The sequence below is a fragment of the Pongo abelii genome, chromosome 17 (assembly GCF_028885655.2).
Source record: "Pongo abelii isolate AG06213 chromosome 17, NHGRI_mPonAbe1-v2.0_pri, whole genome shotgun sequence".
NCBI classification, from domain to species: Eukaryota; Metazoa; Chordata; class Mammalia; order Primates; family Hominidae; genus Pongo; species Pongo abelii.
This window is the reverse complement of record NC_072002.2, coordinates 40481030-40504124: the sequence shown is the minus strand read 5'-3', so window position 1 is coordinate 40504124 and position 23095 is coordinate 40481030. Positions and strand designations below refer to the sequence as shown.

General features: G+C 44.8%; 1 protein-coding gene across 3 annotated transcripts in view; it reads right to left on the bottom strand.

Annotated features, from left to right (window-relative positions):
- TAF4B (TATA-box binding protein associated factor 4b) overlaps positions 1–22860 on the bottom strand; it is a 165245-nt gene extending 142385 nt beyond the window's left edge. For 2 of the 3 annotated variants that reach the window (XM_054537749.2, XM_054537750.2), the window contains exon 1: positions 21982–22859. In XM_054537749.2, the coding sequence (XP_054393724.2) occupies positions 21982–22324 (343 nt within the window). In that variant the 5' untranslated portion in view covers positions 22325–22859. Of the gene's footprint in view, positions 1–21981 lie in introns of all 3 variants that reach the window. The other variant, XM_024236117.3, reaches the window with a different exon arrangement.
- Positions 22861–23095: the final 235 nt, after the last annotated feature.

The following is a 23095-nucleotide window of genomic DNA, read 5'->3' as shown; positions in this document are numbered from 1 at the left end:
CTATGGGAGACGAAGGCAGGTGGATCACATAAGGCCAGGGGTTTGAGACCAGCCTGGCCAACATGGTGAAACCCTGTCTCTATCAAAAATACAAAAATTAGCTGGGCATGGTGGCACGCACCTGTAATCCCAGCTACTCAGGAGGCTGGGGCAGGAGAAGTGCTTGAACCCAGAAGGTGGAGGCTGTAATGAACTGAGGTCATGCCACTGCACTCCAGCCTAGGCGAAAGAAAGAATGAGATTTTGTCTCCAAAAAAAAAAAAAAAATTAAAGTGTTGAGTTCATAATACAGAAAATTGTCACCATATAATGATAAGTGAAAATCAGGATATAAAAGTGATATCACAGAATCCCAATTATGTGAAAAATAGAGAAGGTATGCATAACATTTTTATTTCCAAAGAGACAAAAAACTTTTGGGAATGAAATGCTCTATATCTTAATTTCATTGGTGCTACACCTTTATTAAATGTTTCAGCACTCAATTCACTGTAAATGGGCTCCTTTTTTTTTTTTGAGAGAGTTTTGCTCTGTCTCCCAGGCTGGAGTGCAGTGGCGCAATCTTGGATCACTGCAACCTCTGCTCCCGGGTTCAAGCGATTCTCACGCCTCAGCCTCCCAAGTAGCTCAGACTACAGGCATGCACCACAATACCCTGGCTAATTTTTGTGTATTTTTAGTAGAGACCGGGTTTTGCCACGTTGGCCTGGCTGGTCTTGAACTCCTGGCCTCAAGTAATCCACCTGCCTTGGCCTCCCAAAGTGGTAGGATTACAGGCATGAGCCACCGCACCCAGCCAGGTTCCTCATTTTTTTTTTTTTTTTTTTTTTTTTTTTGATATGGAGTCTCGTTCTGTCACCAGGTTGGAGTGCAGTGGCGCAATCTCGGCTCACCGTAACCTCCAGCTCCCTGGTTCAAGTGATCCTCTTGCCTCAGCCTCCAGAGTAGCTGGGATTACAGGCACATACCACCACGCCCAGCTAATTTTTGTATTTTTAGTAGAGACAGTGTTTCACCATGTTGGCCAGGATGGTCTTGATCTCCTGACGTCATGATCCACCCGCCTCGGCCTCCCAAAGTGCTGGGATTACAGGTGTGAGCCACTGCGCCCAGCCTAGGTTCCCCTTTTTTAATAACAAAAATTTTACCTCAATAAAGATGACATTTAAAAAGGAGATTAGGGGCCAGGTGCAGTGGCTCACGCCTGTAATCCCAGCACTTTGGGAGGCCGAGGCAGGAAGATCGCTCGAGCCCAGGAGTTCAAGGCCAGCCTGGGAAACAGTGAGATCCCAAATGTACCAAAAAAAAAAAAAATTAGCTGGGCATAGTGAGGCACACCTGTAGTCCCAGTTACTCAGTAGGGTGACGTGGGAGAATTGCCTTTGCTAGGGAGGTCAGTCTGAAGTGAGCCCTGATTGTACTAATACACTCCAGCCTGGGTGATACAGCAAGACACTGTCTCAATTTTTTAATTTTTCTTTGAGACAGAGTCTTGTTCTGTTGCCCAGGCTGGAGTGCAGTGGCACGATCTCAGCTCACTGCATACATCTGGGCTCAAGTGATTCTCGTGCCTCAGCCTCCCAAGTACCTGGGATTAGAAGTATGCACCACAACACCTGGCTAGTTTTTGTACTTTCAGTAGAGACAGGATTTTGCTATGTTGGCGAGGCTGGTCTCGAACTCATGACCACAAGTGATCTGCCTGCCTCGGCCTCCCAAAGTGCTGGGATTGCAAGATGTGAGTCATCATGCCCAACCCTGTCTCAATTTTTTTTAAAAGAAGGTTTCTAAAATACACTCAAAACTTTAGGGGGAGGGTAATATTTTTGTGTAATTTTTCTGTTTTCCAAATTTTCTACAATAAGTATCATCTTTTTAATTTAAAAAATAGGGAAAGGTAGGCACTGAGATAACTTAAAGACCCATACTTTCAGACGGCTGAGAATTTGGAGGGTCCTCATACATGTTAGCTAAATAGCAACCACAGAGTACCTATTGACAAATGCTGCATAAGTACCTTAAATATTCATGACACTTCTGCTGTGCAACATTGTATTCCACATAAATGGTGTTCCCCAGAGTTCTGTGATATGCAGACTCTGTATACTTATTCTATTTAACCCTTATGATATTTTTAAGACGGTATTAACCATATTTTAGAGACAATATAGCTGACATTAAGAATGAGATTAGGACAGGCGTGGTGGCTCATGCCTGTAATCCCAGCACTTTGGGAGGCTGAGGCGGGTGGATCACCTAAGATCAGGAGTTCGAGACCAGCCTGACCAACATGGAGAAACCCCATCTCTACTAAAAATATAAAATTAACCAGGCATGGTGGCACATGCCTGTAATCCCAGCTACTCGGGAGGCTGAGGCAGGAGAATTGCTTGAACCCGGGTGGGGTCAGTGGTTGGGGGGGGGGTTGCAGTGAGGTGAAATCACGCCATTGCACTCCAACCTGGGCAACAAGAGCGAAACTCTATCTCAGAAAACAAAAAAGAGAAAAAAAGAATGAGATTAGGCCGGGTGCGGTGGCTCACTCCTGTAATGCCAGCACTTTGGGAGGCCGAGGCAGGTGGATCACCTGAGGTCAGGAGTTCGAGACCAGCCTGGCCAACATTGTGAAGCCCCATCTCTACTAAAAATAAAAAATTAGCCGGCAGTGGTGGCACACACCTGTTGTCCCAGCTAATCGGGAGGCTGAGGCAGGAGAATGGCTTGAACCTGGGAGGTGGAGGTTGCAGTGAGCTGAGATCGTGCCACTGCACTCCAGCCTGGACAACAGAGTGAGACTCCATCCAAAAAAAAAAAAAAAAACACACAAAAACAATGAGATTAATAACTTGCCTAGATTACAAAGCTATCAAGTGGTAGAGCTGGGATTCAAACTCCAGGACCAATGCTCTCTCCTATGTTGCTACACTCTATTACATTCCACAAAAAGCCAACCCTCCAAGCCCATTATTATCTGCAAACTTGATTGGCATACCATCTAGGCCTTATTCTGTGGTCTTGGACTGAACCTTCTAGACAACTACGTATCATATACCTAGTTTACTACAAGGTAACAAGAGCCTTCTTAGCCATAGTCATTCAGTAAGTAACAAACCCATACACTGGTATTATCATCCAGCCTACATTTCTCTATATTGAAATTCTACCTTCCCCCTCAATTACAATGCTCATATATTCTTACCATTAATTAATGTCTGGAAAATGACTTCTTAGATTCCAGGGGTAGTTTTCTAAAATTAAGTATTAATACTGTTGATTACATATTTAAACAATTTTTGGGGAGTAAAATTTAGCAATGCCTATTGAAATATTACCATTTGAACTATCAATTCCACTTCTAGCAATTTATCCTGTAAAAATCAACGTTTCCAAACTGCACAAAAATACACATGCAAAGATGTTAATCCAGCATCATTTTTAACAGCAGAAAGTAGTGCAAACAGTATCAATGCCTGCAAATAGGCAAGTGGTCAAAAAACAATGTTATGTCAATATAGTGGACTACTATGCAGTTGAAAAAATGAAGCAGTTATAGGTACTAATGAGAAGTGAAGCCAGCTGGACTTCCTGGGTCGAGTGTGGACTTGGAGAACTTTTCTGTCTTACAAGAGGATTGTAAAATGCAACCATCAGTGCTCTGTAGAAACACACCAATCAGCGCTCTGTAGATAGCAAGAGGATTCTAAAATGCACCAATCAGCGCTCTGTAAAATGCACCAATCAGCATTTTGTAAAATGTACCAATCAGTGCTCTGTAAAATGCAGATCCAATCAGCAGGATCCTAAAAGTGGCCAATCGCAGGGAAGACTGAAAAAAGAGCACTCTGATAGGACAGAAATGGAACATGTGAGGGGTCAATAAGGGAACAAAAGCTGGCCACCCCAGCCAGCAGCGACAACCCGCTTGGGTCCCCTTCCACACCGTGGAAGCTTTGTTCTTTCATTCTTCATAGTAAACCTTGCTGCCACTCACTCTTTGGGTCCGTGCCATCTGTAAGAGCTGTAACACTCACCGCAAAGGTCTGCAGCTTCATTCTTGAAGTCAGCGAGACCACAAACCTGCTGGAAGGAACCAACTCTGGACACATATTGGGGGCTTGTTCAGGATATCGCCATGCGGTACCATCAGACCCCTTTTGCTTGCTATTCTGTCCTATTTTTCCTTAGAATTTGGGGGCTAAACACTGGGCACCTGTCGGCCAGTTAAAAGTGACTAGCATGGCCGCCGGACTAAAGACACGGGTGTCAGGCTTTCTGGGAAAGGGCTCTCTAACAACCCCAGACTCTTTGGAGTTGGGAGCGTTGGTTTGCCTGGAACCAGCTTCCACTTTTCCTATACTTCTGGGCTGAGCCAAGGGTCGACAGAGAGGAAAGATATTCAGCTCTGGGGTCCCGACAAAAAGTTGGTTGACCCTGCAGCAGTGAGCGGAACTCTCAAAGTTACGTCGCCCAAGCGAGACTCACCCATCTATCCTATCTATCCTGACACTTGCCTCCTGCATCCTATTGCCTGTCAGACAAACTTCCTCCCACCTCTCTTCTCCAAGGCTAGTCCCACTTCTAAAAACCACTCCCTGTCCCTGGTGCTCTTCTAGTTTCTCTTATAAGAATGATTTCTAGTATATATTTCGGGGGGAGGTTCCAAGATGGCCGAATAGGAACAGCTCCAGTCTACAGCTCCCAACATGAGTGACACAGAATACCAGTGATTGCTGCATCCCCAACGGAGGTACTGGGTTCATCTAACTGGGGCTTGTTGGACAGTGGGTGCAGCCCACAGAGTGTAAGCCAAAGCTGCGGGGGCATCGCCTCACCCGGGAAGCACAAGGGGTCAGGGAATTACCTTTACTAGCCAAGGGAAGCCGTGACAGACGGTACCCAGAAAATCGGGACACTCCCATCCTAATACTGCACTTTTCCAATGGTCTTAGCAAATGGCACACAAGGAGATTATATCCCGTGCCTGGCTCAGAGGGTCCCACACCCACAGAACCACACTCACTGCTAGCACAGCAGTCTGAGATCAAACTGCAAGGCGGCAGCGAGGCTGGGGGAGGGACATCCGCCATTGCTGAGGCTTGAATAGGTAAACAAAGTGGCGGGAAGGTCGAACTGGGTGGAGCCCACCGCAGCTCAAGAAGGCCTGCCTGTCTCTGTAGACTCCACCTCTGGGGGCAGGGCATAACTGAACAAAAGGCAGCAGAAACTTCTGCAGACATAAACATCCCTGTCTGACAGCTTTGAAGAGAGTAGTGATTCTCCCAGCACAGAGTTTGAGATCGGACAGACTGCCTCCTCAAGTGGGTCCCTGACGCCCGAGCAGACTAACTGGGAGGCATCTCCCAGTAGGGACCAACTGACACCTCATATAGCTGGGTGCCCCTCTGAGATGAAGCTTCCAGAAGAAGGATCAGGAAGCAACATTTGCCATTCTGCAATATTTGCTGTACTGCAGCATCCACTGGTGATACCCAGGCAAACAGGGTCTGGAGTGGACCTCCAGCAAACTCCAACAGACCTGCAGCTGAGGGTCCTGTTAGAAGGAAAACTAACAGAAAGGACACCCACACCAAAACACCATCTGTACATCACCATCATCAAAGACCAAAGGTAGACAAAACCACAAAGATGGAAAGAAACCAGAGCAGAAAAGCTGAAAATTCTAAAATTCAGAGCACCTCTTCTACTCCAAAGGAATGCAGCTCCTCGCCAGCAACGGAACAAAGCTGGACAGAGAATGACTTTGACGAGTTGAGAGAAGAAGGCTTCAGACGACCGGTAATAACACACTTCTCTGAGTTAAAGGATGATGTTTGAACACATCGCAAAGAAGCTAAAAACTTGAAAAAAGATTAGACGAATGACTAACTAGAATAAACAGTGTAGAAAAGACCTTAAATGACCTGAGGGAGCTGAAAACCATGGCACGAGAACTACATGATGCATGCACAAGCTTCAGTAGCTGATTTGATCACCTGGAAGAAAGGGTCTCAGTGACTGAAGATCAAATGAATTAAATGAAGCAAGAAGAGAAGTTTAGAGAAAAAAGAGTTAAAAAAAAAAATGAATAAAGCCTCCAGGAAATATGGTACTATGTAAAAAGACCAAATCTACATCTGATTGGTGTACCTGAAAGTGACGGGGAGAATGGAAACAAGTTGGAAAACACTCTGCAGGATATTAATCAGGAGAACTTACCCAACCTAGCAAGGCAGGCCAACATTCAAATTCAGGAAATACAGAGAACACCACAAAGATACTCCTCGAGAAGAGCAACTCCAAGACACATAATTGTCAGATTCACCAAAGTTGAAATGAAGGAAAAAATGTTAAGGGCAGCCAGAGAGAAAGGTCAGGTTACCTACAAGGGGAAGCCCATCAGACTAACAGCAGATCTCTTGGCAGAAACTCTACAAGCCAGAAGAGAGTGGGGGCCAATATTCAACATTCTTGAAGAAAAGAATTTTCAACCCAGAATTCCATATCCAGCCAAATTAAGCTTCATAAGTGAATGAGAAATAAAATCCTTTACAGACAAACAAATGCTGAGAGATTTTGTCCCCACCAGGCCTGCCTTACAAGAGCTCCTGAAGGAAGCACTAAACACGGCAAGGAACAACCAGTATCAGCCACTGCAAAAACATGTCAAACTGTAAAGACCATCGATGCTAAGAAGAAACTGCATCAACTAACATGCAAAATAACCAGCTAACATCATAATGACAGGATCAAATTCACACATAACAATATTAACCTTAAATGTAAGTGGGCTAAATGCTCCAATTAAAAGACACAGACTGGCAAATTGGATAAAGAGGCAAGACTCATCAGTGTGCTGTATTCAGAAGACCCATCTCACACACAGAGACACACATAGGCTCAAAATAAAGGGATGGAGGAAGATCTACCAAGCAAATGGAAAACAAAAAAAGGCAAGGGTTGCAATCCTAGTCTCTGATAAAACAGACTTTAAACCAACAAAGATCAAAAGAGACAAAGAAAGCCATTACATAATGGTAAAGGGATCAATTCAATAAGAAGACCTAACTATCCTAAATATATATGCACCCAATACAGGAGCACCCAGATTCATAAAGCAAGTCCTTAGAGACCTACAAAGAGACTTAGAATCCCACACAATAATAATGGGAGACTTTAACACCCCACTGTCAACATTAGACAGATCAATGAGACACAAAGTTAACAAGGACATCCAGGACTTGAACTCAGCTCTGCACCAAGCAGACCTAATAGACATCTACAGAACTCTCCACCCCAAATCAACAGAATATACATTCTTCTCAGCACCACATTGCACTTATTCCAAAATTGACCACATAGTTTAAAGTAAAGCACTCCTCAGCAAATGTAAAAGAACAGAAATCATAACAAACTGTCTCTCAGACCACAGGGCAATCAAACTAGAACTCAGGATTAAGAAACTCACTCAAAACCACTCAAGTACATGGAAACTGAACAACCTGCTCCTGAATGACTACTGGGTACATAACGAAATGAAGGCAGAAATAAAGATGTTCTTTGAAACTAACGAGAACAAAGACACAACATACCAGAATCTCTGGAAACATTTAAAGCAGTGTGTAGAGGGAAATTTATAGCACTAAATGCCCATAAGAGAAAGCAAGAAAGATCTAAAATTGACACCCTAACATCACAATTAAAAGAACTAGAGAAGCAAGAGCAAACACATTCAAAAGCTAGCAGAAGGCAAGAAATAACTAAGATCAGAGCAGAATTGAAGGAAATAGAGACACAAAAAACCCTACAAAAAAATCAAAGAATCCAGGAGCTGGTTTTCCGAAAAGATCAACAAAATTGATAGACTGCTAGCAAGTCTATCAATAATAAAGCAAGTCTATCAAGTAATAAAGAAGAAAAGAGAGAAGAATCAAATAGACGTAATAAAAAATGATAAAGGGGATATCACCACTGATCCCACAGAAATACAAACTACCATCAGAGAATACTATAAACACCTCTACGCAAATAAACTAAAAAATCTAGAAGAAATGGATAAATTCCTGGACACATACACCCTCCCAAGACTAAACCATGAAGAAGCTGAATCCCTGAATAGACCAATAACAGGCTCTGAAATTGAGGCAATAATTAATAGCCTACCAACCAAAAATAGTCCAGGACCAGGTAGATTCACAGCCAAATTCTACCAGAGGTACAAAGGGGAGCTGGTACCATTCCTTCTGAAACTATTCCGATCAATAGAAAAAGAGGGAATCCTCCCTAACTCATTTTATGAGGCCAACATCATCCTGATACCAAAGCCTGGCAGAGACACAACCAAAAAAGAGAATTTTAGACCAATATCCTTGATGAACATCGATACAAAAATCCTCAATAAAATACTGGCAAACTGAATCCAGCAGCACATCAAAAAGCTTTTCCAACATGATCAAGTTGGCTTCATCCCTGTGATGCAAGGGTGGTTCAACATACGAAAATCAATAAACTTAATCCAGCACATAAACAGAACCAAAGACAAAAACCACATGATTATCTCAATAGATGCAGAAAAGGCCTTTGACAAACTTCAACAGCGCTTCATGCTAAAAACTCTCAATAAGTTTTGATGTGATGTATCTCAAAATAATAAGAGCTATTTATGACAAACCCACAGCCAATATCATACTGAATGGGCAAAAACTGGAAGCATTCCCTTTGAAAACTGGCACAAGACAGGGATGCCCTCTCTCACCATTCCTATTCAACATAGTGTTGGAAGTTCTGGCCAGGGCAATCAGGCAGGAGAAAGAAATAAAGGGTAATCAATTAGGAAAAGAGGAAGTGAAATTGTCCCTGTTTGCATATGACATGATTATATATTTAGAAAACCCCATCATCTCAGCCCAAAATCTCCTTAAGTGGATAAGCAACTTCAGCAAAGTCTTAGGATACAAAACCAATGTGCAAAAATCACAAGCATTCCTATACACCAATAACAGACAAACAGAGAGCCAAATCATGAAGGAACTCCCATTCACAATTGCTTCAAAGAGAATAAAATACCTAAGAATCCAACTTACAAGGGACGTGAAGGACCTCTTCAAAGAGAACTACAAATCACTGCTCAACGAAATAAAAGAGGACACAAACAAATGGAAGAACATTCCATGCTCATGTACAGGAAGAATCAATATCATGAAAATGGCCATACTGCCCAAGGTAACTTATAGATTCAATGCCATCCCCATCAAGCTACCAATGACTTTCTTCACAGAATTGGAAAAAACTACTTTAAAGTAGTTTAAAACTTTGAAGTTTTAAAAGTAGTTAAAAAAACTAAAGTTCATATGGAGCCAAAAAAGAGCCAGCATTGCCAAGACAATCCTAAGCCAAAAGAACAAAGCTGGAGGCATCACGCTACCTGACTTCAAACTATACTACAAGGCTATAGTAACCAAACAGCATGGTGCTGGTACCAAAACAGAGATATAGACCAATGGAACAGAACAGAGCCCTCAGAAATAGTACCACACATCTACAACCATCTGATCTTTGACAAACCTGACAAAAACAAGAAATGGGGAAAGGAGTCCCTATTTAAGAAATGGTGCTGGGAAAACTGGCTAGCCATATGTAGAAAGCTGAAACTGGATCCCTTCCTTACACCTTATATAAAACTTAATTCAAGATGGATTAAAGACTTAAATGTTAGACCTAAAACCATGAAAACCCTAAAAGAAAACCTAGGCAATACCATTCAGGACATAGGCATGGGCAAGGACTTCATGTCTAAAACACCAAAAGCCAAAATTGACAAAAGGGATCTAATTAAACTAACGAGCTTCTGCACAGCATAAGAAACTACCATCAGAGTGAACAGGCAACCTACAGAGTGGGAGAAAATTTTTACAATCTACCCATCTGACAAAGGGCTAATATCCAGAATCTATAGAGAACTTAAACAAATTTACAAGAAAAAACCCCATCAAAAAGTGGGCAAAGGATATGAACAGACTCTTCTCAAAAGAAGACACTTATGCAGCCAACAGACACATGAAAAAATGCTCATCATCACTGGCCACTAATCACTGATTTGCAGAGAAATGCAAATCAAAACCACAATGAGATACCATCTCACACCAGTTAGAATGGCGATCATTAAAAAGTCAGGAAACAACAGGTGCTGGAGAGGATGTGGAGAAATAGGAACACTTTTACACCGTTGGTGGGAATGTAAACTAGTTCAACCATTGTGGAAGACAGTGTGGCAATTCCTCAAGGGTCTAGAACTAGAAATACCATTTGACCCAGCCATCCCATTACTGGGTATATACCCAAAGGATTATAAATCATGCTGCTATAAAGACACATGCACACGTATGTTTATTGCGGCACTATTCACAATAGCAAAGACTTGGAACCAACCCAAATGTCCAACAATGATAGACTGGATTAAGAAAATGTGGCACATATACACCATGGAATACTATGAAGCCATAAAAAAGGATAAGATCATGTCCCTTGTAGAGACATGGATGAAGCTGGAAACCATCATTCTTAGCAAACTACTGCAAGGACCGAAAACCAAACACCACATGTTCTACCTCATAGGTGGGAATTGAACAATGAGAACACTTGGACACAGGGTGGGGAACATTACACACTGGGGCCTGTCGTGGGGTGGGGGGAGGGGGAAGGGATAGCATTGGGAGATATACCTAATGTAAATGACGAGTTAATGGGTGCAGCACACCAACATGGCACATGTATACATATGTAACAAACCTGCACATTGTGCACATGTACCCTAGAACTTAAAGTATAATTAAACAAATAAATAAGGTATAAATATTAGTTCATTACTTATAAAAAATAAATATATAAATTTCAGGACTCTGTTCCCTTCTTTAGGCACCCGGGCTCACCAATCAGACATAATTTTTTCCCAAAGCCCCGTCACAGAGTAGGGACTATCTGGAATTTTAGGATCCCTCCTCAGACTAGCAGGCCTAACAAAGGCTATTCCCGAAGCTAGGATATGGGGAGCCTCAGAAATTATATCCTTCCTATTCATATGATAAGAAGTGAGGACAAAAGGCATCACTCTTCCAACCCTGGAGATCCCTTCCCTTCCTCAGGGTATGGCCCTCTACTCCATTTGGAGGCACATCATCTTTATAGGCCAAGAGTAAGGTCCCAATACCAATAGGAGAAAATGCTTAGGACTCTAATAGGCTTTCAAAAATGCGTCAATAAGGCCCACTAAATCCGATTTTTCTTGGTCCCCTTTGTGGACTAAGAGGAAAGGCAAAGGTACAGGTTTTCGAGAATGCGTCAGTAAGGGCCACTAAATCTGACATTCCTTGGTCCTCTTTGTGGTCTAGGAGGAAAACTATTGTTTCTGCTGCTGCTTCGGTGAGCACAACTATTCCGAACAGCAGGGTCCAGGGACTGTTGCAGGTCCTTCGGCAGGGGGAAAAAACCACAGGCGGTTTTCTCTTTCTGATGGGAAACGCTCAGGCATCAACAGGCTCACCCTTGAAATGTATCCTAAGCCATTGGGACCAATTTGACCCAAAAAACCTGAAAAAGAAGCAGCTTATTTTTTCTGCACTATGGCCTGGCCCCAATATTCTCTCTCCGATGGGGAAAAATGGCCAACTGCGGGAAGTATAAATTACAATACTATCCTGCAGTTTGACCTTTTCTGTAAGAGGGAAGGCAAATGGAGTGAAATATCTTATGTCCAAGCTTTCTTTTCATTGAAGGATAATTCACAACTATGCAAAGCTTGCAATCTACATCCCACAGGAGGACCTCTCAGCTTACCTGCATATCCTAGCTTCCCTACAGCCCCCATTCCTATTAATGATAAGCCTCCTCTAATCTCCCCCACCCAGAAGGAAACAAGCAAGAAATCTCCAAGGGACCACAAAAAAATGCCAGGCTATCGGTTATGTCCCCTTCAAGCTATAGGGGAACGGAAATTTGGCCCAACCCGGATACATGTCCCTTCTCCCTCTCTGATTTAAAGCAGATCAAGGTAGACCTGGAGAAGTTTTCAGATAATCCTGATAGGTATATAGATGTCCTACAGGGTCTAGGGCAAACCTTCAACCTCACTTGGAGAGATGTCTTGCTATTGTTAGATCAAATCCTGGCCTTTAACGAGAAGAATGTGGCTTTAGCTGCAGCCCAAGAATTTGGAGATACCTGGTCTCTTAGTCAAGTAAATGACAGAATAACAGCCAAAGAAAGGGACAAATTCACTACCGGTCAGTAAGCCATCCCCAGTATGGATCCCCACTGGGACCCATACTCAGATCATGGGGACTGGAGTCACAAACATCTGTCGACCTGTGTTCTAGAAGGACTAAGGAGAATTAGGAAAAAGCCTATGAATTATTCAATGATGTCCACCATAACTCAGGGAAAGGAAGAAAATCTTACTGCCTTCCTCGAGCGGCTACGGGAGGCCTTAAGAAAATATACTCCCCTGTCACCCGACTCCCTTGAAGGTTAATTGATCCTCAAAGATAAGTTTATTATGCAATCAGCTGCAGATATCAGGAGAAAGCTCTAAAAGTGAGCCCTGGGCCCTGAACAAAATCTGGAGGCATTATTAAACCTGGCAACCTCAGTGTTCTATAATAGGGACCAAGAGGAACAGGACGAAAAGGAAAAGCAAGATAAGAGAAAGGCCGCAGCCTTAATCATGGCCCTCAGACAAACAAACCTTGATGGTCAGAGAGGACAGAAAATGGAGCAGGGAAATAACCCGGTAGGGCTTGTTATCAGTGTGGTTTGCAAGGACACTTTAAAAAAGATTGTCCAATGAGAAACAAGCTGCCCCCTCACCCATGTCCGCTATGCCAAGGCAATCCTTGGAAGGCACACTGCCCTAGAAAACAAACGTTCTCTGAGCCAGAGGCCCCCAACCAGATGATCCAACAACAGGACTGAGGGTGCTCAGGGAAAGCATCAGCTCATGTCATCATCCTCACTGAGCCCCGGGTAAGTTTAACCATTGAGAGCCAGAAAATTGACTTCCTCCTGGTCACCAGCGCGGCCTTCTCAGTGTTAATCTCCTGCCCCAGACAGCCGTCCTCAAGGTCCGTTACCATCCGCGGAATCCTGGGACAGCCTGTGACCAGGTATTTCTCCCACCTTCTCAGTTGTAATTGGGAGACTTTGCTCTTTTCACATGCCTTTCTTGTTATGCCTGAAAGTCCCACACCCTTATTAGGGAGGGAGATATTAGCCAAAGCTGGAGTTATTATTTGCATGAATATTGGGAACAAGTTACCCATTTGTTGTCCCCTAGTTGAGGAGAGAATCAACCCTGAAGTCTGGGCATTGGAAGGACAAAAAATGCCCACCCAGTCCAAATCAGGCTAAAAGACCCCACCACTTTTCCTTATCAAAGGCAATATCCCTTAAGGCCTGAAGCTCTTAAAGGATTACAGGATATTGTTAGACATTTAAAAGCTCAAGGCTTAGTAAGAAAATGCAGCAGTCCCTGCAACACCCCAATTCTAGGTGTACAAAAACCGAACAGTCAGTGCAGACTGGTGCAAGATCTTAGACTCATCAATGAGGCAGTAATTCCTCTATATCCAGTTGTACCCAACCCCTATACCATGCTGTCTCAAATACCAGAAGCAGCAGAATGGTTCACTGCTCTGGACCTCAAGGATGCCTTCTTCTGCATTCCCCTGCACTCTGACTCCCAGTTTCTCTTTGCCTTTGAGGATCCCACAGACCACACATCCCACATCAACAGTCTTGCCTCAAGGGTTTAGGGATAACCCTCATCTGTTTGATCAGCCACTGGCCCAAGATCTAGGCCACTTCTCAAGTCCAGGCACTCTGGTCCTTCAGTATGTGGATGATTTACTTTTGGATACCAGTTTGGAAGCCTCATGCCAGCAGGCTACTCTAGATCTCTTGAACTTTCTAGCTAATCAAGGGTACAAGGCATCTAAATTGAAGGCCCAGCTCTGCCTACAACAAGTCAAATATCTACGCCTAATCTTAGCCAGAGGAACCAGGGCCCTCAACCAGGAACAAATACAACCTATACTGGCTTATCCTTGCCCTATGACATTAAACAGTTGTGGGGGTTCCTTGGGATCACCAGCTTTTGCCAACTACGGATGCCCGGCTACAGCAAGATGGCCAGGCCACTCTATACACTAATCAAGGAGACCCAGAGGGCAAATACTGTATCTAGTAGAATGGGAACCAGAGGCAAAAACAGCCTTCAAAACCTTAAAGCAGGCCCTAGTACAAGCTCCAGCCTTAAGCCTTCCCACAGGACAAAACTTCTCTTTATATGCCACAGAGAGTGGGAATAGCTCTTGGAGCACTTACTCAAACTCGTGGGACAACCCCATAACCAGTGGCATACCTAAGTAAGGAAATTGATGTAGTAGTAAAAGACTGGCCTCACTGTTTATGGGTAGTTGTGGCGGTGGCCATCTTAGTATCAGAGGCTATCAAAATAACACAAGGAAAGGATCTCACTGTCTGGACTACTCATGATGTAAATGGCATACTAGGTGCCAAAGGAAGTTTATGGCTATCAGACAACCGCCTGCTTAGATACCAGGCGCTACGCCTTAAGGGACCGGTACTTCAAATATGTAAGTATGCAGCCCTCAACCCTGCTACTTTTCTCCCAGAGGATGGAGAACAAATTGAGCATAACTGCCAACAAATTGTGGCCCAGACTTACGCTGCCCAAGAGGATCTCTTAGAAGTCCCCTTAGCTAATCCTGACCTTAACCTATATATCGACGGAAGTCCATTTGTGGAGAATGGGATACAAAGGGCAGGTTATGCCATAGTTAGTGATGTAACAGTACTTGAAAGTAAGCCTCTTCCCCCAGGGACCAGCATCCAGTTAGCAGAACTAGTGGCACTTACCCGAGCCTTAGAACTGGGAAATGAAAAAAGAATAAATGTGTATACAGATAGCAAGTATGCTTATCTAAATCCTACATGCCGATGCTGCACTATGGAAAGAAAGGGAGTTCCTAACCTCTGGGAGAACCCCCACTAAATACCTCAAGGAAATCATGAAGTTATTGCACACAGTGCAAAAACCCAAGGAGGTGGCAGTCTTACACTGCCAAAGCCATCAAAAAGGTGAAGGAGAGAAAAGGCAGAAGGAAACCGTCGGGCAGACGCTGAAGCCAAAATTGCTGCCAGGCGGAACCTCCCATTAGGAATACCTATGGAAGAACCCTTGGTATGGAACAACCCTCTCCAAGAGATTAACCCCCAGTATTCCCTGACTGAAACAGAATGGGGACTTTCATGGGGGTACATTTTTCTCCCCTCGGGGTGGTTAACAACAGAAGAGGGAAAGGTACTCATACCCAAAGTCAGCCAGTGGAAAATACTTAAGACCCTCCACCAAACTTTTCATATAGGTATTGAGAACTCTCATCAAATGGCCATATCCCTATTTACAGGGCCAAATCTCCTCCAGACCATCCAGCAAGTAGTCAAAGCCTGTGAAGTGTGCCAAAGGAATAATCCCTTGGTCCATCGTAAGGCCCCTCTGGAGGAACAAAGAATAGGGCACTATCCCAGAGAGGACTGGCAGTTAGACTTCACCCATATGCCTAAGTCAAGGGGATTTCAATACTTGTTGGTCTGTGTTCATACCTTTATAAATTGGATAGAAGCCTTCCCCTGCAAGACAGAGAAGTCTGAGGAAGTGGTTAAAGTCCTAATTCATGAAATAATTCATGAGCAATGAAAAGCCCATACACAGCCCTGTAACCACGAATACTGTCTTAACTTTCCAAGCCCCTTTATGCATCCAGCGCAACCTGTTATCAGGCCTGCCCCTGGGGCACCTACTATCCCATCAGCGTAATTACACCCTACAACTTCAAGCCCCAGCTGACCATAGTAACTTCTGAGTCACCCAAACAGCTCCATTCAGATGGCTTGTCTGCTTCTCAGGGCCTCCAAAAATCATCACTTCCTCCCTGCTTAACGAACAGTCTGGGTTTTGCAATGGCAAACATACTCCCAGCATGACCATTCACCTCTGGACCCCCTGCAGCAGCGCCCCCACCACTAGTGAATGCCTTCTCATCCCTTCTTTCAATTACTTTCTTGAATGCTTCCTAGTAGATACAAAACGGTTTTTTCTCCAATGGGAAAATAGAACACAGAAAGCCACTCAGTTTGCTCCCAACACCCCTCTCCAGCCGCTCACCAGAGCTACCTTGGCAAGTACTTTAGGAGTATGGGAAAATGAAAACAACAAATTCACACACCTTTTTAACATACACAACCAATTCTGCCTACCCAGCCAAGCCATATTCTTCTTATGTGGAACATCAACCTATATCTGCCTCCCCACCAACTAGACAGGCACCTGCACCTTGGTCTTCCTAAGTTCCAACACTGACATTGCCCCAGGAAATCAGACCCTATCAGTGCCCCTCAAAGCTCAAGTCCATCAGTGCAGGGCCATACAACTAATACCACTACTTATAGGGTTAGGAATGGCCACCGCTACAGGAACCAGAATAGCCAGTTTATCTACTTCATTATCCTACTACCACACACTCTCAAAGATTTCTCAGACAGTTTGCAAGAAATAACAAAATCTATCCTTACTCTACAATCCCAAATAGACTGTTTGGCAGCAGTGACTCTCCAAAACCGCCGAGGCCTAGACCTCCTCACTGCTGAGAAACGAGGACTTTGCACCTTCTTAGGGGAAGAATGTTGCTTTTATACTAACCAGTCAGGGATAGTGCGAGATGCCACCAGGTGTTTATAGGAAAAGGCTTCTGAAATCAGACAATGCCTTTCAAACTCATCCCAACCTCTGGAGTCGGGTGACATGGCTTCACCCCTTTCTAGGTCCTGTGATAGCCATCTTGCTATTACTCGCCTTCGGGCCCTGTGTTTTTAACCTCCTTGTCAAATTTGTTTCCTTCAGGATCGAGGCCACCAAGCTACAGATGGTCTTATAAATGGCACCCCAAATGAGCTCAACTCACAACTTCTACTGAGGACCCCTGGACCAACCCACTGGCCCTTTGACTGGCCTAGAGAGTTCACCTCCGGAGGACACTACAACTGCAGGGCTCCTTCTTCGCCCCTATCCAGCAAGAAGTAACTAGAGCGGTCATCACCCAATTCCCAACAGCAGCTGGGATGTCCTGTTTAGAAGGGGGCGGGGAGAGACTGAGAGGTGAAGCCAGCTGAACTTCCTGGGTTGAGGGCCGACTTGGAGAACTTTTCTGTCTTACAAGAGGATTGTAAAATGCACCAATCAGCGCTCTGTAAAATGCACCAATCGGCAGGATCCTAAAAGTAGCCAATCGCAGGGAGAACTGAAAAAAGCGCATACGGATAGGAAAGAAACAGAACATGGGAGGGGCCAATAAGGGGATAAAAGGTGGCCACTCCAGCCAGCAGCGGCAACCCGCTCAGGTCCCCTTCCACACTGTGGAAGCTTTGTTCTTTCGCTCTTCACAATAAACCGTGCTACTGCTCACTCTTTGGGTCTGTGCCATCTTTAAGAGCTGTAACATTCACCTCCAAGGTCACGGCTTCATTCTTGAAGTTAGCAAGACCACAACCCACCAGAAGGAACCAACTCTGGACACACTAACACTTAAAAGACACAATAGGTGGGGCACAGTGGCTCATGCCTGTAGTCTCAGCACTTTGGGAGGCTGAGATCAGCAGATCACTTGAGGCCAGGAGTTCAAAGATCAGCCTGGCCAACACAGCAAAACCCTGTCTCTACTAAAAAGAAAAAAATTAGCCTGGTGTGGTGGCACACACCTGTCATCTCAGCTACTTAGAGGCTGAGACATGAGAATTGCTTGAACCCAGGAGGCAGAGGTTGCAGTGAGCTGAGATCGTGCCACTGTACTCCAACCTGGGCAACAGAGTGAGACTCTGCCTCCAAAAAAAAAAAAAAAACAAGCAGCTGGGTGGCTCACATTTGTAATCCCAGCATTTTGGGAGGCCAAGGCAGGCGGATCACCTGAGGTCAGGAGTTCAAGACCAGCCTGACAAACATGGAGAAACCTCATCTCTACTAAAAATACAACAAAAATTAGCCAAGGGTGATGGCGCATGCCTGTAATCCCAGGTACTCAGGAGGCTGAGACAGGACAATTGCTTGAATCCGGGAGGCAGAGGTTGTGGTGAGCCAAGATTGCACCGTTGCACTCCAGCCTGGGCAACAAGAGCAAAACCCATCAAAAAAAAAAAAAAAAAAAAAACGCAAAACAACACACCACAAGTTTGTTAATTACTTTGAAGTGGAAATTACATTTTAGTGATTTTCACATGAACATATACTGCTTTTGTAAGTAGAATAACCAAAGAAATCAAAACTCACACTGATATGTGTGATGACCCTCAGAATCCCTTAGGGGCTGCAGTCCTATTGCCCCCTACTCTCTCCATATATGCCTATATTCAAATACTTAAGCGCCTTCGTGCGCAACTTACTAGGCCCTGAGGATAATAGTGACATAGAGTCCCTGCTTACAGAAGCAGGGACTTGTCATCAAAAAGGATCTTGTAATCAAAAAGAAAACAAAGTGTGGGAGTACTATGAGGGTTAAAGCACGGCACCCAAATGGAAACACGTAACAGGAGAACCTAACCTTGCCTTGAGGAAGAGCCGCAGGAGAGGAGCACCAGCACTTTCTCCTGTGGGCTGACTACTGACAGAATAACGCCATGGCCACTATCACTATACGCTGACTCTACAGTCTGAAAATCAAACAGTGGATGGTGTATGGTGAGCACTGAAAAGAATACCCCTCATTTCACGAAGCACTGTGACAACTGTGGAAGTGATGATCATGTACACTGTATCCCTTTGATAAAGCCAGAGTGGAAACAAAGAACTTATCCAAGGACTGGATCAAGAAGTTGGGAAAGGAGATGCAAATTCTATGCCCTGTCTCAGCATGAAAACAGGCTGATGAAAAGGGACCTCACTGCTTCATAAGTAACTTTCACACTTTTGTACAGTATGACTGTCATGCAGAATTTATCCCAGTTTATGACCTAAAAGAAGGAATCAAGTCCTTGCTTATCATTCTCAAACAGGTGATAGACAAGATGAAGAATATCAAGAAGAGAAAGAACCACAGTTCAGCCTAAAACTCCACATGTTCACAAAAGACTGAAGAAATTACTGAAAACCTTTTATTACTATTTCCTCAAATACCCTCTTGTGCATTCTTTTTATTTCGAGCTCCTGCTCCCTAGAAAAACCTGTGGTGCATATATATATATATTTTTTTAAACCAGTTCTGTTCATAGATGAAACTCTGAAGTAAAGAGAATCAAATACTTAAAGTATTCATTATCTTCAAAAATGAAGAACTGACATATATAAGCACCCTTGTGTAATCAAGTGCTAATTCTTGGTATGCAAAGGAAATAGTACAAGATTCAGGCCAGTGCAGTGGCTAACGCCTGTAATCCCAGCACTCTGAGAGGCCGAAGCAGGCGGATCACTTGAGGTCAGGAGTTCGAGACCAGCCTGGCCAACATGGTGAAACCCCATCTCTACTAAAAATACAAAAATTAGCCGAGCGTGGTGGCGTGTGCCTGTAATCCTAGCTACTAGGGAGGCAGAGACGGGAGAACTGCTTGAACCCGGGAGGCGGAGGTTGCAGTGAGCCGAGATCATGCCACTGCACTCCAGCCTGGGCAAAAGAGTGACCCTCCGTCTCAGAGGGGAAAAAAAAAAAAAAGAAAGAAAGAAAAGAAATAGTACAAGATTCATAACCTTTTTAAAAAGTTACTTTAATCAGTGTTTCCATTTCATTCTTCAACTACTGGTTATCTTATTCTGCCCAATAAGAGCACAGATGTAGTTAGTACACCCTTCTGCCACACGTCAGCAGAAAATTCCCAAAAGCAAATCCCCACTTCCTCTATAACGACCAGTTCCTAAAGACAAATTATCTTCTCTCTCTCTTTTGTAGGGGTTTCTCAGAGGTAAATAGCATGCAATGTTTTTAATAAAGTGCTATGAACATAATTAGACTATGGTCCTAGTTTGCTATTATTTAACTCTGCCAAGTTTCAGTTTTGGTTCCTTGGTATATAAAATGAAAGACTGGAATCTAAAGTTCTCTGAATCACCTTTCAGTACTGACACTCAATGAGGCATACCGTACACATACAAGTAAAAAAATAAGCATAGCGTTGTGGAAAGAATAAACAGACCTGAGCTAAAACTCCCCCGACACCTATGGGTTGCCTGGCATTGGACAAATTATTTACTCTTAGAGACCTCTTTCCTTATTTGCTACCTACCTATTATGACCAACAAATAAAAGAATATAAATAATTTGTTAAAAGTGCTTAGCATGATAAGGCCCCAGTCCTCCAGTAAGTGATTCATTCTCACTTACCAGCAAGTTTTCACTCTTGACGGTTCTTTCTTTAGGGGGTTGGGGAGGGATGGAGAGGGACAGAGTCTCACTCTGTTGCCCAGGCTGGAGTGCAGTGGCAAGATATCTCGGCTTACTGCAACCTCCACCTCCCGGGTTCAAGCGATTCTCGTGCCTTAGCCTCTCAGACAGTTCTTTCTTAATACTTTTTTTTTTTTTTGACTATTTATAAACAAACTTCAGTGACTAGACAGGATTTACAGTTTAACAAATTAGGGGGTAATTTCATTCTAACACATTCAGAACTACTTTATAAACATATTTGCAGAATAACAACTCAGAATAACAATTTAGAACTGCCAAATAATGTATTCGGTGCTGCACACTGCCGTAACACTGCCTTAACAATTTTACATACCTTGTATACCATATAAAACTGAAACAGAACTTCATAAAAAGTGAAATCTATCCACAACGTGTATGACTAACTATAACATTAGATACAAAAAGGGCCCCTGTCATTTTATTAGGGGATATAGAATCTTTTGAATCAATGCTTCCCCTCTTTTACCATCTTTGCAGTTCAGAGTTCCAATTACTGCTAAACAAAATTAACAGAAGGCAAATTCCAAGAGACTTTCAGTAAAGAAAGGCTGAACACCCCAAAATCATTCAGCATATTTACAATATGTAAATTATCACAAAGCAAAACCTTTATACAAATCATGAAATACAGCCCAATAGAGTAAAAAGCCCTAGGATAGAAAGTAGTGAAAGACTCATTAACAGTAGCGTTGACACATGGCTTCAATTGCAACTGTAACAATTGCATGACTGATCTGTTTGTCAACTGTGGCACGTGTTCCCAGTCAGGGGTTCTGCTAATTGAAAGTTAGAATCGTAAGACATTTAAAGATTGTGCAGGTACAGCATTATTCGTACTTGGTACTAGAAAGCAGTAAACCTATTCTGACTTGGTTAAATTTAAAAATCTCTTTCAGTTGTAATACACAAGAACTTCACTGTTAGGCCGTGCGCGGTGGCTCACGCCTGTAATCCCAGCAATTTGGGAGGCCGAGGCAGAAGGATCGACTGGGCCCAGGAGTTCGAGGTTCCAGTGAGCCGTGATCGTGTCACCGCACTCGACTGGGCGACAGAGCGAAAACATACCTCATTCGTTCATTCATTCATTCATAATTAATAAAATAAGTACAACGCACTTCTACATAATCTAAGCGTATGGAAATCCACGGTATAAACTGGTCCATCCTCCACATGGAAATTAACTTCGGCTATATTATCTCCCCCACCTAAGAGCCAGTGCCTGAAAGCCCCCCCGAATACGCTGATGTAGCTTTTTACTGTGTCACTTAGGTGAAAAGATTCTTTCCTTAAATATGAAAAGAAAAACTATGCAGTAATGACACAAAAAGAATATGTTAACTGTAAAGTCAAGATTATAAAAGGTTCCCGTGGCTCAGAGTTTTTTTAGGGGCAATCTGGGGCTGCGACTTTTCCCGTCGCTGCCAGCTGGACCGACAGACGAGGCTGGAAAGGGTGATCAACATACCCGGAGGAAGCTGCAAATTAGCAGGAAACTGGATTGTCGTGGTGTTGGGGGCTTTCACGGCGACTATCTGAGGAGCGGGCAGCCTAGGGCCGCTGCTGAGTTGAGGAGGGGCGCTGACCGGAGCCACTTTGGTCACCAGGGTCCCCACGGGGGACCGCAGGGGCTGGGACGCCGTGGGCTCCACGCAGACGCTGACAGGAGCCTTAGTCACGGCGCCCAGGGCCACCGGAGTGCTCTCCACCCGCACCGGCAGCGACCCGGCCGGGGCCATGGTCACGGTCCCCGAGGCACTCACAGCAGCCGAGGAAGCGGCGCCGGCGGGTTCGGTGAGGCCGGCGGGCATCCCCCAGGGGCTCAGCGGCAGCTGCGGCGCTGCGGTTCCGGGAGCAGAAGTGAGGGGAGGCTTGGCGCGCGGCAGCCGACTCCGGTGCTGTTCGGGCTCCACAGCATCGCTGGGGAGAGGCGCGGGGGCCGCAGCAGCGAAGTCAGTGACGGGCGCCGGCTGCACGGCAGGACACGCGCGTCCCGGACCTTCCTCCCGTCCGCGCGAGCCTGGGCTGCCCCCGGAGCGACACCCGCCCGACCTCTCGCAGCTTCCTCAGCGGCGCTCACACGTGCGCTGCCTCAGCCCTGCGCCTCAGGCTCGGGTCCCGCTGCGGGGAAGCCTGGACGTGCGGCTCCCGGAAGGTCGTCGCTCCCACCTCGAGCCTAACTGCGCAGCTGCTCCCCCGCCAGAAATTTCAAAACTACGAACCCGCAGCGCCCAGAGCCCCCTACGCGCGCCTAGCACAGCCCCGCCGCGCGGCCACGCCAGCCATGTTTATATAGCCACGCGGAGACCTCGCGCACGCGCCCGGGCCGCCGCCGCCGCCCCGGGTTTCCCCGGGATCCGGCCGCGTGATTGGCCAAGGAGCGGAGCCGCGCCCGTGACGTCACTGGGGACGGCTCCAGGGAGCGTTAAAATCTTCCCCAGAATCGCCAGCAAGGAGGGGCGATACCAGAAACCTATCACGTGGGAGGTGCAAGCTGTACTTGGAAAACTGCGGCATCCGTGTACCTCTCCTTGTGTCCCCTGTAGTGTGTTCCTCGAAAAGCCAGGACTAGACTATCTCCA